This window comes from Aethina tumida, chromosome 5 (genome assembly GCF_024364675.1).
Source record: "Aethina tumida isolate Nest 87 chromosome 5, icAetTumi1.1, whole genome shotgun sequence".
NCBI lineage: Eukaryota > Metazoa > Arthropoda > Insecta > Coleoptera > Nitidulidae > Aethina > Aethina tumida.
This window is the reverse complement of record NC_065439.1, coordinates 20517588-20535738: the sequence shown is the minus strand read 5'-3', so window position 1 is coordinate 20535738 and position 18151 is coordinate 20517588. Positions and strand designations below refer to the sequence as shown.

The window sequence follows — 18151 nt, the reverse complement described above, 5'->3', positions numbered from 1 at the left end:
TTATACAATATAATGTATATTGTAAATATATATATATAATATAATATATATATAAATAAATACTACAACAAACATGATTCATGGTCCATGTGGTACTCTTGTTCATCGCCTTGCATGGCAAATGGAAAATGTACTAAAGATTTTACCAATGATAAGGTCACAAATGTCGACGGATACCCAATATATCGTAGAAGAAATCCTGATAATGGTTGATCGTAGAAGGATGAAAATTTAGGATTGTATGTATTTTTGTATGTTGTATCATAAAAAAAATAGAAACTAAAATTTTTGTCTAAAAAAAATTTAGGGGTGGACTACCCCTAACATTTAGGGGGATGAAAATTAGATGTTGGCCGATTCTCAAACCTACTCAATACGCTCACAAAATTTCATGAGAATCGGTCAAGCCGTTTCGGAGTATGGAAACGAAGACTGTGACACGAGAATTTTATATATAAGATATATAATGTTATTAAAACTATTATTTTCAAGTTATAATATACACATTTAAGAAAACTAATGAAGGTTTTTATGTACATTACAATATTATGCAAATCTACATCTAAAAAATACCATCTAGAAGAACGCCGCTATTTACGCGGCCATCGAGATTTCACGTTCACCGAACGATAGTTTTATAAATCCGTTTTGAATTTACACGCCGCCGGAATTCGAAAACGACCCATCCGACCGGAGGGTGCTCCGTACGCGCCGAACGTATTGAACCGGGACCATCGTTCGCATTGTCCTTTTGTGCGGGACACTCATGCATATGCACCGGGACTGCGGCCCTTGAATTATTGCCAAACAAAAACGAAACGTCGGCCGGAATGATTGCGGAACGTTTTAAATTCGGGCACGGGAATTAATTGCAGCCGATGCAAAATAACCCGTGTTCAGTTTCGTCGACCGTTGTTCGAACCCGTTCGACACAGATTCGTCGCATACTTTAATTAATTTGATTTTTAAGGAACGAGCGGAATCATACGTAATTTATGATGGACGGACGGGATTCGAGAAATTGGTCGTAACAAGGAACATCGGCGGGACCGGGGCATACACGGTTCCAGTCGTAATCTGTGTTATGGCATTTCCTTAACGCTTGTTGAATTCGAAAATCACACACACACAGGTCCAATGCCGGTCCGTCGTAGACGTAAAAGAAACAAGACACGATAAAGGGAATTGCTGAATAATACATTCACCGCAAGGTAACTGACGTGGAAAATCAACTTGAAGGAATAGCCCTAAAGACTTGCTGACACACACCGTTCCGATTCTGATACACCGTACGGATCTCAGTTCCACGTATGTTTTTGTATATTGGTGCATATGGTGATACTGGAAATCAATTTAGTTTAATAGCAGATTACTGCCCTGTTAATTGATAACTTACGATGCAGTAGAAAATGGATTTAAAAATAATTACGTAGATAAAAATTTTTCACAGTATATTACATATTCAAAATTAACTAACTAAATAAATAAAAAATTCTGTTACTTCATTAGAAAAATATTTAATTTTAGGTTAGATAAATGATTTACTACTCTGCGTCTTACCAATAATAATTAATTGATTATTATTAATATTTTCAGAAAACAGGAAGAATACACTCTCTGTATATTTATTTAAAAATAGATTTTTATTTACAATTGTTACAAAAAATATTTAAAAATATTGTTTTTATAAAAAAATTAAAAATGAACAAAATTTGATATTTATAAAAAATAAAAATTTGAACTTAATATTGGGTATTTCCACCCCTACTAAGAATGGTAACCACACATTAAGATGGTTAGGATGTTCCCTTAAATGTCTCTCAAGAATGAAGACCTATAAAAGGGACATATGACACGATGTGTTCTTCTAAAATATACAAAATGTAACATTTAGCATTAAGGTTTTCATTACTTATCACCACCAAGTCAGTAAGTACTGTTAACAAAATAGTTGCCCACACAACAATTGAGCCCCCACTAAATATGGTGATATTTACGAAATTATGGTACTTTGAGCATATCTTTCATTTGGTCATCGAAACGTAGTTTTATTTCTAAACAATACTCTGGAGGAGTATATTGAAACTTGTTGAAATGAATGATAATTATAACAAAATATTTATTAATGCATTTAAAAGTATAATTAATTTTGCACTATACATAAATACAAATACACATACTTAAATAACAGATGATGAAAACTCTTTATAAGAATAATAAGCTTCTTCTAATAACGATTTGGAACTTCAAACTTGTCATTTTGTTACAGATGGAGAGCCCATTAAGTTGCCGGAAAATCTGGAAAGTTTGCCCAGGGCGGATCATTTTCCCACGCAAAGACACCGCTGGAACACCAACGAGGTAAATTTAAAAACTGTACCGATTGTCCATGCAAAACGTAGCTCGATACAAAATCAATAGCCAGTTAAAATATGAGACCAATTTAATTGTGAAATGCAACGGTGAAAAAGCGCCGTATGCAATTTAAACATTTAATTAAACAACAGGCATTAATTCAATTAATAAATCAAATTTCGCGCATCAACATTAATTAAATTTCAATTACGATATGTTTGCCGATATAGAAACGGCGACCGGCAACGTAAATGCGAATCAAATCGGCCGACGCATTTAACATCGATTTAATGAAATATTTTTCTGGCCATGTTTTTTTCCGGGCCCGTCCAAGATGCCTCAATTAGACCGTCAATTGATCGGAATCGTTTAATTTGATTCTGATGTGACGGAGACTTACTGCTCCGCGTTTTTTCCGGTATCTGGTCGAACGATCAAATTTTGATTGCAATAAAAATAGGGGTGAGGGGGTTCAACAAAATAGCCGTTAAAATTACCGGGCTTACGAATTGGGTTAAGCTGATTAGACCAATTTGGGCAGTTCACATGCAAAGTGTGGGCCGTGAGGAAAAAAAATGAATTGGACTTTTATTACGTCCTGTTGGACGATAAGCGCCGCTGCATCGACACCGATGGTGTGGATTAAATCACTGGGAATTTTATAATGGGTAATTGGGTAATTTGTTGTGGAAAGGCAGGAAATTGTGGCCCGAAATGTCGGTCATTTCGAGCCGTTTTCCATTTTTACAAGAAAATAACAGATCGGCGTCCTTGTTTCATTGCCGTTGATTATTTTGTGATTTATTCCGAAAGGGGCCTTTTATCTGGAAAGCCGGACTGTATTGATTATGGGGTGTGTTGCAGTCTCAAATGAAATGCAATGTTTAGAAATTATACGTTTAAAGTATGTATGACGAACGAGCTTAAACAGCAAAGTCCTACAATCACTTCAAATTTATATTTTAATGTATAAAAGAACAAGTTTCAAAGGTAAAAACTAGAAGAGTATTTTGATTTTGAAAAAAATATCAACTAATAAAAATTAAATTCTTTATATAATAATGAATTGATAATTTTTCTCAGACATCAGTGAAAAAGAATAAAAGAAGAAAAGAAAATGACAAAAACCAACAAATTTTGACAAATTTTTAATTGTACTATTAAAAATTAAATTTAAAACCAGTGAATTAATAATTAATCCAAATTATAGTTAAAATATTTAGATTATAATTGAAATTTATGCAATTTAATTATTTTTATCAATTATATATATTATATCATTATCTTTTTATAAAAAATCATAATAACCTTCAGAAAAAATGATTAAAAACAAAAATATTTTAATTCATTTTTAATATTTAACAATTTTAATATATTATTTCCATCTAACAAATAATGAAATTTAAATAAATTAAACTGTTGAAATATTTTTCAATTAATTCGAGAAATATGAAAAGGTTTCCATTAAAATAATTAAAGATATATGTTAAAAATTGTACTTAAACTCTTCCTAATTTTATGAATATTGTTACGAAATTTTATGAAAATGAGAAAACCTTTCGACTATAATTGAAATTTATATTTAAATAATTAATTTAATAATTTTAATTATATTTTTTAATTAATAACAGAATAAAATTCCCACATTTAAAGTCTGTATGTAGAATTTAAATCTTTTTATAAAAATTCATAATTACCTTCATTAAATACATACCATATGAATATAAAAAAAGTTAGTTAAAAACAAAAGTATTCTGATTAATTTTTTATATTTAATTATTTAAGTAATTTCAGCATATTATTTCTTCGTACTATCAAAAAATGATATTTGAATTTAATCTGTTGAAATATTTTTCAATTAATTTGAAAAAATTAAAAATGCTCTAGTTTAAAATATTTTTTGTTACGAAATTTTATAAAAATTATAAAACTTCCTTCTATAATTGAAATTTATTTATTTAATTAATTTTACTAATTTTTAAACGAACAGGAAAAAATTCTTGTCCGTAAGTCGTAGTAAATAAAAATATTTAAAATTAATTAAACTGTTAAAAAATTTTGCAGTAAATTTTAGAAAAATAAAACTTTTAACGATCTAATTTAAATTAATTTTCATATTAAAAACTGAATTTGATAAACCTTTAAAATATAATTGAAATTTGTATTAAATAAATATTTGTACTTCAACATTGTGAATTAATTATGAAAAATTTATCTAATTTGACAAAATAACACTACAAATGCACTTAGTAAATTTAACTGAACAGACAATATTATTGGCAACATAAAGGTAAATAAAAAGTGTGTTGTTAATAAACATTATGACGGACATTATTGTTTAAAAATGCTAAACAAAATTGACTGCCATATAATTTTTAGTGTTACGACACATTAAAAAAATACGCGAACACAAATCATCCAGTATTAATCGCCCATAAAGCCCAACAAACAATAAATTTTATAACGTGTTTTTATCATGTACAATGCAGTTATTACAATATAATTTCCCCTTATTTTCTAATTCGTATGGCCAATAAAAAGGGGTGTTGTTTTTGATGAAATCATTCGTACATAAAGGTATTTTTAAAATTTGTCCAAGTGCACACAAATCTTTATTGTACGTTTCGGCTCTAAAGCGGACAATTACAATAAAAACGTTTTATGTGCTGAGGCTAGAAGCAGTCCCCTGTTTTACAGCTTCAAGAATATAAAATAATAAATAATAAAATTTTGTGTAATGCCTTCGGTGCACTACGACCGTTGGAGCAGTTCGATATGAAACTGTGCAATAATAGTAAAATAAAGAAGTTCATTTGGAGGAAATGTAGAAATTGTATTGTCTGGACTATTTAAAGATAATGTGCCTTATTTTATTAAATCGTTACCGGTGAATACCGTCAAGTACGTCACCATAATTTCAATTGGGATTTTCAGCTGAACGTTGAACGCTCCGGAAAATGAGAAAATTGAACGGTAAAATGTTATTATATCAATAACAGATTTTGTAACGGTCCTATAATTGACTCCCTCCTTTCCTCTCCACGTACACATATACACACAGAATGTATGTGGAGCGGATCAAAAATCGATTGGCATCAGTACCCTAAAGAATTAATATCCGAATAGAGGCATCTTCAATATTAACCCCGTACAAAAGCCTCATAAAAAAGCCATCGCACAATTGCGACGACAAATCCCATAAGCGGCGCGATACGAGGTTTATTAAAAAAGTAAATAAAACGAAATAGTGCCGGAGGGGCGGCTCTCGTATTGGCTTTAATATCATTTGTGGAAAACCCTCACGTCAGTTGTAAGCAGCTGTGATATTTTTCTTTTGTGGTGGATTCCTTTTAAGTGACTTATTTCTGCTGACGTACGCCTCCTTTTATGTTCCCCGATGCTTCTCGCGACTGCTCGACGGAATTTCGACGCGACGTATCGGCCATGTCGGATTGTTGCCTTCAAATTCAGGCATTTTTTTTTATTGCCCTTCGAAGAGAAATTTCAATAACCACTCACTGTTGTTATTGATGAGATACATTTAAGTAAAAAGAAATATATTTGATTCAAACTTTATACGAAATATGTTTCATTTAAAATTTCCCATACCATACATGTATATAATAAAATGTTAAGTACCTAACAGTAAAACCCAGGTATACGTAACAAAGGGTCAATTACGGGTCAAAAAATTTACTCCTATCGATTATATAATAAGAATTTCATATTTTTGGAAACACTTCTTGAGAAAATTAGAGATTGACTAAATTAAATAAACTTAGTTTTTGTAAATTATTATCACAGGTAGTCATAAATTAAATAATCTATTTATAAAAACTAATAAAAATGTATAAAATTAGAAAAAAAATTCTTTAATTTTCTCTCATCTGTTATGAATTAAAATTAATCCTATTGACATAAACTAAGATATTTATGATTTTATTAATATATAGCAGAGGTGGCCAACCTGAGGCTCTTTGGAGGATTATTTGTGGCTCTCGATAAATGTACCCCCGTTCCCTTTTCATTCCAGAATTATCAAGAGATCTACACAAATGTATCATAGTCCAGAATTTTCTTTAACACGAGCTTCATCACAAATCAGAGCAATTACAATACTATATATATATATATATAGTATTGTAATTGCTCTTCATTGTCAAATTGCCAAATTGTAGTAAAAGTCTGTTAGTGTAACGATATATACTACTTTGATTATAATAAACAATTATTTTTTTTAGTAAAAATTTATTTATTTAAATTAAATGCTTAATTTTAAGCAGTAAAATATAATTTATTTAATACAATTTTTAGTTTTCAGCAGGTAACTTATGATCTGTAAAAAATCTCTAAAACTTTTTCGGAGATAAATTATAGGAAATTGAATTCTCTACAAAAAATGTCATATAAAATTTTCTCATAAAGTTGATGGTTGCGTCAGAAAATGAGAAAAATGTCAAAATTTTAAATCAATCCAACTTTAATGTTAAATAACTTTTGAAAAAATGAATATATGAAAAAACTGTAAGAGATATTTTTTTGTAGAGCGTTAAATTTTCTATAAAAATCTGTTTTGGTCATTTTGAAATATTATCTTTAACGAAAGTTAAAAAATTTCAAAATCCAAGAGAACACCGTTCCCGTCTTATTTAAACAGGAAATTAAAATTTACGATTTTTTTACCATTTCCAACAAGATTTTCGATATAAATAAGAAAAAAACAACATTGTCGATTTTTTTGAAACAATCTAATATATATTGTTAAATTATTTTATATTTATTTATAATTATTTTATATATATTTAATAAAATTTATATATTTTAAATTTTGGTTTATATTTAGTTCTTTTATTTCATCTATAAATATCAAATATAAATGCACAAAATGTATTATATATAATACGATGTAAATTTATAAATAATAATTTTATAATAATATAATTATACTACTACTCAAAAATTTTTAAATTTACAGAAGTGTTCTACAATTATTGCGTTCACACAAAATTGTTACTTACTAAAATAACAATAAATGTAAATTTGGGGATAATTTATGCGGGCCCGCTTGTTCAGGTCGCAAACGAAACTCGACCTTAGGGTGGTAATGCCATTCTGCAGCCGACTGTACTAGATAAAATACTGTCTAAGAAAAAGTAAAACTACATATATATAAAAAATTTATAAATATAATTTTATAAAATCTTTAATAAGTGTACAACTTTTTAACATCGTTTTTTTGTATATAAAAAGTTTAAATAGAATATTTTCAAGGCAATAAGTATTTAGTTTTACTCATATTATATGTAATATTTTTTAGTTAAATTAGTAATAAATTTCATATATTCTAAAATTACAAAACTATAATTTCTACTTAAGAATAATTACACACACATATTTTTTGCAATATATTTCAATAGTTATTTAGTTTAAAAAAGAATACAAAAATTACATAAGTAATTAAATATTAAAACTTAATTGTGAATTCAAATAAAAAATTTTAAATTATTTTATTATTTTTGTTTAAAAATTAATAGAAATAAAAATTTTAATATACATTTGCAGTTATAGTAGAAAACTTTTATTTACATTAATTTTGACTATAAAAATTGAGATAAATTATAATTTGTAAATAAAGGAATTTTTAACATGAAAACTTTCTGCTTTTAAGTAAACTTTATAAAACAAATTTATAAGTGCTAATAAGTGTCTCTTAATATTTTTACCGTGAAAATGTTGACACAATCTATTGAAAAATCTTTGGTTTCTTCTTTTTAAACAATTAGAATTAAGATAAAATATAATTTAACACAAAACTTTCTTCTTTTAAATAAACTTTTAGGTGCTGGTAAATGTTTCTATTTCTTAAAAAACTTATAAAACAAATTTATTTGTTCTAAAATAACAAAATTTTTTATTAATGGCACAAAAAAACTTTTTTTAAACAATTATATTAGTAACTGATCATATTATTTTTAAATAATTTATTAGAAAATAACTTTAAAGGTAATTAATTATCAAAGATATTCAATTTATACTTTCTTGAAAGTTGAATTAAATAAAAATTGTCTTAAATAAAATCTATAAATATTTTAGATGAATGTCGTTTATCACCTAAGAAACGTTATTTGTTATAAAATAACAAAATTTTTTATTAATGGCACAAAAAAGCTTCTTTTAAACAATTATATTAATAACTGATTATATTATTTTTAAATAATTTATTAGAAAATAACTTTAAAGGTAATTAATTATCAAAGATATTCAATTTATATTTTCTTGAAAGTTGAATTAAATAAAAATTGCCTTAAATAAAATCTATAAATATTTTAGATGAATGTCGTTTATCATCTAAGAAACGTTCCCGAAGTGAACTGCAATATATCTTGTAAACATTTGCATAGATTAATGCAGCTCGTGACACCCTTTTGGCACGGGGTGGTTTATTGTCGGGCTCATAAAACGTCGAGTGGGTTTTACAAATTTTATGGACAGCGTTGACGTGTGCCTTTTTGTTGTGGCGGTCCGGCCCCTCTCGTGCCCGGCCTGACACTTATTTAACCCCGCCGTGATAGATTCGACGGCGGGAAGTGGCCCGCCAATCGATGGCTCTATCCGTTCACGAAACACGACCGCAAAAAGACACACAAAAGCCGCACGGCTATTGTGGTCGGTGGCGGTTACTTTTGGCGTCCGATCTGAATATAAATAACTTGATATTCCGGACGGGCACTTTTTCACCCGGATAACTTATGATTCAATTATGTCGCTTTCTTGCATGTTTCGGGACAGTCACTCTGTCCCGTGGCGGCCGACCGGTGACCCGTCCTACGAAAATATGATGTAAAAAGTTTTCCATTTTCGACAATCAAATGCCCTTTGATCTGTTTTGAGGAAATCGAATAAGTTGAATGCATTTAAACTACCTCATTTCTTTATAAATCTGAATAAACATATTTCTGTTCACAAGAATATTTTTAATTAGTTAATGAAATAGTATTATTTATTATTTAATATTTTGTATTATTTGAAAAAATCTTAATGTCGTAATGTCCTTTTGTGTAAAATCTTTTTTCTATATGAATTCATAATTTCTTTCCTAAATACTTGAACAGTTTTTATAATTAATCATTTGATTGGTAAATAAATAAACTATAACTTAAAATAAAAGTTTCCTTATGTGCCATTAGATTGGGGTAATTAATTAGGTTAATACAAATAAAACTAATTTCGTGTATAGAAAAACATCAACGGAATAGTTTAATCACTTAAAGTGTCCACGTCGTGACACATTATTAATCAACTACATGTTTGTGAAATAGAATGATTACACAGGCAAAGACAATGTATAAGTTTCGATAATAAAACCGACTTAATTACCATATTTGTGATACATTTAACGGCCGAGTCAAAGTTTTCTCATACAGCAATGTTCTATTAAAAGTTTCAGCAGCGAAATCTCTTTCAAGTCATTGTGTCTGGAGAATGTCATAAAGTTGTCCTACGCAAGACATTAATTCTCAATTTGCCAGACTCCGTTGTTTGCCTTCTTGGCTCTTCTTATTTCCCGGTAATTTAACTTCTAGATAAGACGAAATGCCACATGCACATATAATAATAACGCCGAAGAAAAGCTATTAATTTACCTATGACGTTCAGTTTTGTGTACACGTGTCAACTCAATTAAGCGTCCTGTTTACAGTGGCTTACTTTAATTTGTCGCTTAAAAAAATAAATATTGGTCTGTCTCGCGAAGCAGCAGCGCAGAAATTTAATTTAAACTTAACTAACCATTCGGGATAATATAAACCATTGCTTAGACTTTAATTAAAAGCTGTAAAACTGCAAACTACCATTAAACGACATACACGCCGTACCAAAATACGTACGGGAAGTCCTGGCCGAATTGAAAGAAAAAACAGAACTAAAAATCAACCGGTCCCGAAATAAAAGTCGAATCGTCGGGAAGTTGTTAATGGACTGGCAGCGAATTCAATAGGTCCTCGGCCGGATGTGGGACGACACATGCATTATGCATTCGTCGGAGTTACTTACCCGCTTGTAGTGCAGACGACCGAATTATGTTAACTCGGTCGGTTGACTTTACACTTCATGAATGAAATTGCTAATAACTTAATTTGTATTTCGCACCGACTGAAACTACTCCTAATTCCATTCCTGTTTGTTTTATGGACTTTAATTGAATCCGGTTGGACTGGTTCGACGTCAACGACAATGAATTCTGAAGGTTCCGGCTTGAAAATTGAATAAATATCCATCAAATTTGGAAATGTTGCCATTTTAACTGTAATTGAAATAGGCACCAAACGAGTATCAATAAAAACTAAATTGTATTACATTTGCTAGTTTTTAAGGGTATCAACTTGACCATAAAAATGATGCTAACTGTCACTTTACAGTTTACTAAAAAAGTCAATCTACTTCAACCTGTAAAAGATGAAAAAGTTAAATGGTGATAAATTTTATATGTTCACCTACATTAATATAAGTTTCATCTACACAAAAAAGGATCTAGTGTAACTTTTCATTGTCAGAAAATACGTTTTTTCTCATGTATAAATATAGAGCCTCATAACAAGGCACTCATACCATTTTTATGCACCGTTCAATCCATCTCCATTTAAAACAACAATATCTGAAAATATTAAATGGTACTATTCAACTGCTTTCAAAATCATTAACAGTTATAATACCTGAAAATAATAAATGGTGATGAACTAAAACCAAATCGTTTACTTTATAGTGTTTGTAAGTTTATCTACATTAAACTAAGTTTACTTTAGTTTAAAATGGATCTAAGGTATCTTTTTCTTGTCAGATCCTCGTTTTCCCCATGTTTAAATACAAAGTTTCTTAACAAGACACACACATACACACTCACAGACACTATATTTATGAACGGTTCTATTCAATTCTATTCAAAACTACCAACAGTGGTAATAACTGAAAATATTAAATGGCGATGAACTAAAATCAGATCTCAATTTCAGATACCACGTTTTTCCTCATGTGTGAATACATAGCTCCATAACAAGACACACAAACCAGATATATGTAGGCTTCTATTTATCTCCATCGAGAAGAACTAACAGCTGTATTAACTGAAAAAATTGAATGAGGATGAACTAATACTGGATCCCATTTTTTAAATGTAAACAAGACACATAAACCATGTTTACACACGCTCCTCTGCCACTCCATCCAAAACCACTAACAGGATGAATTTTATCCAAACACAAGTCCTTTCACTCCCTTACACGCCCATTACAATTTCAAAATAGAGTCTCTGCCGGCGGAGAGGCAGCGGAGAAAAAAAACTGATTATGCAAACAGTAGAACACATACAGCCACATATTTGCTTAGCCGTATTTGTCTTGAACGAGGCAGCCGGAGCTTAAAATTGTGGGTCCGCTTTTGGTATCGGAAAAGTACGCGAAAACATTCCGGCAAAGAAAACTCATTCAAGTTTGTAACCCATTTTACTTGATCAATTTGCAAAAGGAAAACAATAATAGAGAGCGACTCGCAATTCCCGTTCCTGTATTTTTAGATTTGTTTGTTAATTCCGTTGTAGAGTTGGCTATGATCGTGATTCTTTTCGTTACGGTCGTTCTGTTGGGGTGGCTCACTAATTGGATGAGGGTGAAGGGTTAATCTTCTAAATCGTTTTTTTTTTTTTATTTTGGAAACTTCACATACGAGCTAATATATATTTATTCGTAGCATCTAAGGAAATTATTCTCTACAAATACAATGTGACCCATTTAAGATTGTAAATCCTGAAACTTGCTTTAAAACTTCTGACATTCAAATTTTATATTCATTCTACCATAAAAAATTGTGGGTCAGCCTATATGTAAAATATAAAAAAATATTTGGTTTGGTCTGCAATACTCATCAATTATTTCCATCATCGCGTTCTCCATTTTCATCAGATTGTAATTGGATCGTTAATTATGCATCGGGCAATTTGGCACGCGAGCGAAGAAAAAGCGCGTAAAGAACATAAAAGAGACGTGTAAAAATACAGTGAAAGTATCAAATGGTTAAGGTGGCGCCAATTAATAACCCCAGTGTTTATATAAATTATGCCCTGTTTTCGCTTAATTCGCAACGACTTCATATGTTCTGTTCGTGGAGGCGAGCTTCGCCGTTTCACACTTGCCTGGAAACGGATAGGGAGAATTATGGTTCCACATTTAATTAAGTAAATAGGGAGAAACTGGAAACCGTTTCTTATTATGTGAAAGAGAAATAGTGGCTGTTCTTCTGTTTGTTTATTTTCTACGTTATGGTTTTTATACGTTAATTATTTACGAAATTAGCTTCTGCTGTTTTATTTACATCAGATGTCTTTTGTTGTCGGGACGCTTAATTATATTTAAAATTTAATTAGTTATCCACACGAAGGGTCATTTTGTATTTCTCTTAACCCTTTTTCCTTTAATTGTCTGTGATGTTAATTTACTGAAAACATACTATGTGGATTATTTTAAGAAGAAAACAGCCTGTGTTGTATACATAATATCTTAACTCAAGTAATAAACAATATTACAAACTTATTAAAATTTTCTATAGTAAATAATAAAAAAAATTGGTTGAAAATGATTTTCTCGATCCAAAGTTGGACCCTTGGTTCAGATTTACACCAGACTAAAGAAAACATTACAATAAATAATTGGTTAAAAAATTAGACAAAAATCTTAAAGCATTCAGAAGTTAATAATGGGTTGGTCCCCTCTTTGATTAAAACACTCATTGACGCTTCGTGGCATTGATCTAAGAAGATTATTGCTATTTACTTGTGGCATCTCATCCCACACGAACTGACTCTGACGTCTTACTTCATTAAGGATCCATGGAGGGCGTTGTAAATTTCTTAAGCGTCGCTTCATCATATACCACACATGTTCAATTGGTCATAGGTCTGAAGATCTGGGTAGCCAAGGCAGTAAATTCACATGGAAGGCTTCTAGGAAGTATTCCTGGCAATATATGAACGGGCATTATCTTTTTTAAAAAATTAGTTCAAGATCTCTTCTTATGTAGGGGCGAAAATAAGGTTTAAAAATATCATCCACATATCGTTATATATTTTTCTTTTAATATTATAATTTAACTTCCCAAACTTTAATATGTTTCATTTAGACTCTACGACCTGTTTTCGATATATTGCTCAGACAGAACGCCGTGGGTCAACCTGTACATCATACAACAAGCCACATTGAAAATGGACTTCCAAAACTTATTCAAAACTCCATAAATTTAATTAAAATTTTAGCAAACAACTTTTTCCTCTCGTACTAACAAAGTTATAAATATTTCTTTTGGCCAGCCATCGATTATTTAAAGCTAATGCGCATTTTATTAAAAACACATTTTCGAACAATTTGCCCGCAGTAAAACAAAAAAAAAAAAAAATTGAATATTCGAGGCGCGCGTTCAATTTCTTATCCGCGGGGGCCGCATAAATCAACAACAATAACGCGCCCGAAAATTGAAATTCATAAAACTTTTTTAATATTCATTACAAAGTCGAATGTTAGTTTTTTTATTGTTCGGATAAGTTTTCAATATTAAATTTGCATAGAAAAAGAGAGTGGCTGTGGGAGTGTCATCTAATAGCGTGCCATTATACACTCGAATGTCGAAAAGTTGCGCCTGTGCCGGTTGCGACGGCCCCGTTGACTGGCAACTTCAATAAATACCGCTCCCGCTTCCGAAACTTCCGGCTTTAAAACTCTAATGACATGTTAAACGCTGAACTCCATCTCTTCTTTTTACTTTTTACTTACGTTATATTAATCTTATAAATTCAGAAGTGTTCTACATCTACAGTAGTGGCCAGACATTCATATTTAATGTTAATTAGGAAATGCGTACCTCTAATTAAATGCAATTAAAATATTCTATACTTTATTTAATATAATGACATTATATATTCTTTTTACAATTATCCAATTTTAGAGAACAAAATGATACTAGTAATGTTTTTAGAGATAATTTATCTGCACCACTGGATTAAGCATCTCCTGTAATTGATAGATACCAAATTTAATAAAAAATATGCATATTCATAATTCTGTGAAATCATATTTTCATTTATGAATTTATTTTTTTAATCAAGTCTGTAGAAAAACCTGTCAAAAATAGCACATTTTATTTTTCAAAAATATTGTAATATTATAGTATCAATACTATACTAATTATACTACAATTAAGTATGGTATTAATACACTACATGACAAAAATATTGACCACCTACTAAACATCAGTTCTAATTGTAAAAACCCAGATTAACAAAAATAATATTTTTATTAAATTATTATTATTTTCATTATTATGAAGTCGTGCATAGATTAATTTATTTTAATTTCATTTAAAATTAATTCGACTTTGTGTAGTAATTAATGGAAAAATGTATAATCGGATGTTTTATTTATTTTACGTAATAAAATTTAAACATGTTTAACAATGAGCGTAATTAATATTAAAAATTATTCATGTATAATGCGGATATATTTTGCAAATTGGATTTTTTAATATTTGTTTAGCTGCACAAAAATAAAATTAAATTACTCTTTTTGTCTGTTTTAATAAACTCTATTGATAAATCTGTCGATCATTATTGAATATATGACAATCATGCACATTAACACAAAACATTCAATGTTTTAATATTTTTACTAAAAATTGTTTTTCGACTACATAATAATAAATTATTAATTCAATACAAAATTTACATTTGTTGTTTAGGCAGTGGAAAAACCTTTTACGTTTCGTTATTTTAGAACAATACTAAATATTTTAAACAAATTCCGCCGAATGAAAATAAATTAAAATTTATCGATATAATTTCCCCCCGTTTTATATTTGAATTAAATTATTTCACGATAATTTCATGTGCATTTTCACGTTTGTCCTTGTATCGATCATATGCAAAAAAACTAATATTTCAAAAAGGGAACAGCATTAAGAATTAATATTCATACAAAATAATTATAATTACCGTAAAAATTTCCATAAAAAACTCATTCAAATGCCTTATCAGATTGATATTGTTTTAATAAAATTACCATTTGAACATTTGTTGATAAAAACTCCCGCAGATCCAGATCAATTATTAATTAGTGAAACGAAACGGATTTATTGCATCCATAAATTGTATCTCGGCAATTTAAAATCAATCCGTCAACGTTTACAAACCGCCCCCGCCATAAAACTTATAATTTTGCCGGTTATAATCGAAACTTGCATAACTTGGCCGAAGTATTCTCGTAAGGGCGTCGATGTTGGGAGGCCGCACTCTAAAACAACTAACACCGCAGCTATTAAGAGACACAGTCTAAATTGAAATAAACAATTAAACTTGTTCCATTTTGTCCCCGGGACCGAAACATTAATCCGACGGTTCCCTTTTCATCTCCTTACGCATGCACTGTGCAACTTTTTTGAAAGTTATTCTTTTAACAACTTCACACCCCTTCACATGCACAGGGGTGAAATTTTCCCTAAATTTGAGTCAGTGGGATTTTTACTATTTTATTCGCGAGTTCAAAAAACTACTGTTTATTCAATTAAATTCTAATATTTTCTCCTGTAGTTCAAAAATCAATTATTTAATCAGTAAAATTTTATTATTTTATTCAACAGTTTTAAAAAACAACTAATTTAAAAAACACTCACTAATTAGTAAAAATGAATTAGTAAAAGTTTCTGCTATTTCATTCTGTACTTAAATGAATACTAATTAATTATTAAAATCATACTATTTTATTCAAACAGTTCAAAAAACTGATTATTAATTAGTAAAATTATAGTACTTCATTTATTAGTTCAAAAATCAATTAATTAACTAGTAAAAACCTACTATTTCCTTTAAAGTTCAATTAAAGAAAAACACTGATTAGTTGACTAAAATTCCACTTCGTTATTCAATAGTAACAACTGATTAATTAGCAACATTTTAATATTTCCTTTAGTGGTTCAAAAATTTTCTTTTATGATTAAGAGAAAATTCTATTATTTCTTTCAGTAATTCAAAAAACTAATGATTAATTAGTAAAATCCTACTATTAATGCAACACTTCTGGAAGTAATGATTATTAAAAAGATCAGAGAGATTATGCCCAATAAAATTTATACTTATGGGAACTATACAGATTCTCAGTTGCAGATTTTTAACTGAAGCAATTAGTGAATGTTTTACTGAGAATCTGATCACTAAATCACTGATTTCGAGAGTACATATTAATCAATATAAAACGAGTAACTTGCTGTAGTGAATTTATTTGCTGTTATTGACACTGACCCTGATTGTCTTTATAGTTAGCGATATAAATGTAATTGTCTTTCTTAAGGGTTGTAAAAATTTTATGGGTCGTAAAGGCGTGTGTCCCATTGAAATAGGCAAACATCAACAGCTTCCGTCATTTTAACATATAAATTAATGTCGACTAAAAGCAATAAAAGCTTGGGAAATATTTGGACCACGCCACTGAGTTATAACGAAGGAATTGTTTCTTTGGAGAAGACGAGAGAAAATTGCAGACGAAAGTCCCAACACCAAATTGCCGACAATTTCAACACAGCAGTTATATTATTTGATACTCTCACTTTAATATCTGAATGGCTACATTTAAGTTTTGAATTGTGCAAAGTTTATAAATTTCTCGACACGTAATTTGTTGCAAGTTTACTTCTTGCACTAATTATGCCTCCTTTGAACCGTACTCCTTATGGAGAATTATTAGGAGTTTTTTATATTTAAGTTCGGGGACAATTATATAAAACTCAGTTTCGTGTAAAACGGGAGTCTATAAAAAAGGGCCCGGGTTGGTTACTTCCGGCTTATAAATTGCCTAATTTCCCCAAAAATCCAACGATATATAATAAACTTGTATTGGGGCGCAGAAACGACAGGAAAAAAAGAAATACTGCCGAGTTATAAAAGGGTTCGAATACGTCACAAATTATACGTACCCTCAATAAAACTTGTGACTAAAATTGTTTTACCACGTTAAATTATACGTTGTTGTTATTCAAGATAAACATTAATTTATAGTGTATTATCCCGTGTCAGTGGATGTCACAGGCAAAAAAACCCTCCAAAGCTCGAGGAGCTTATCTTGAATTAATTTCGCGAAAGACAAACGTTTCACTAAAAACGGGATCTTAAAATTTGTCACGGAGAAAAATGCCCGACGCGGCAAAAAGAAGCCAGAAACTGCACAAGGGCAATATTTCTGTGCGGAAGGCGGAAGTTGGGATCCAGATCGGGACTCGAAGGCTTGTAAATCTCGATGTATTTGTATTGTGGGAATGTTTTAAAGGCGATGTAACGTTCCGGGCGTCCCGGAGCGTTATAATTCAAATTAAATAGAAGGTAACGTTTAATGGATGGACCGGTTTAAACTCCGTAACTTCGTTGTTCGGAACGAATTGTTGTTGTTTTTGTGTCGGTCGACCGTACCAAATATGGAAATAAATCCACCTGGACGTGTGTTTATGGGCCGAACGTTTTTCGTTGATTGAAATAATGGAGTTATCGTCCGCGGCGATCAAATAACGAAATGGGAATCGATATCGAAAAACGAGATAAACTCGATAATACGCCCGCTGGTGACACGGCTAAGTGGAATAGGTAACATCGAATTTTAGGACGATAATATCCCGTCTAAAGCGCGAGAAAGTCGTTGAGAAGTTTACAAGTCCCGGTGATTTGAGTAACGCCCGGAGATTTCTCTAATTTGGCCCCAAGTTTGCGCCGCCTGTTTTT

The 18151-nt window shown here is 30.3% G+C and overlaps 1 protein-coding gene across 10 annotated transcripts in view; it reads left to right on the top strand.

Moving 5' to 3' along the window:
* The window catches only part of LOC109603956 (calmodulin-binding transcription activator 2), a 329859-nt gene that overhangs the window by 236479 nt on the left and 75229 nt on the right, over positions 1-18151 (top strand). For all 10 annotated transcript variants that reach the window (XM_049967907.1, XM_049967908.1, XM_049967910.1 and 7 more), the window contains exon 4: positions 2270-2361. In XM_049967907.1, the coding sequence (XP_049823864.1) occupies positions 2270-2361 (92 nt within the window). The remainder of the gene's footprint in view (positions 1-2269; positions 2362-18151) is intronic.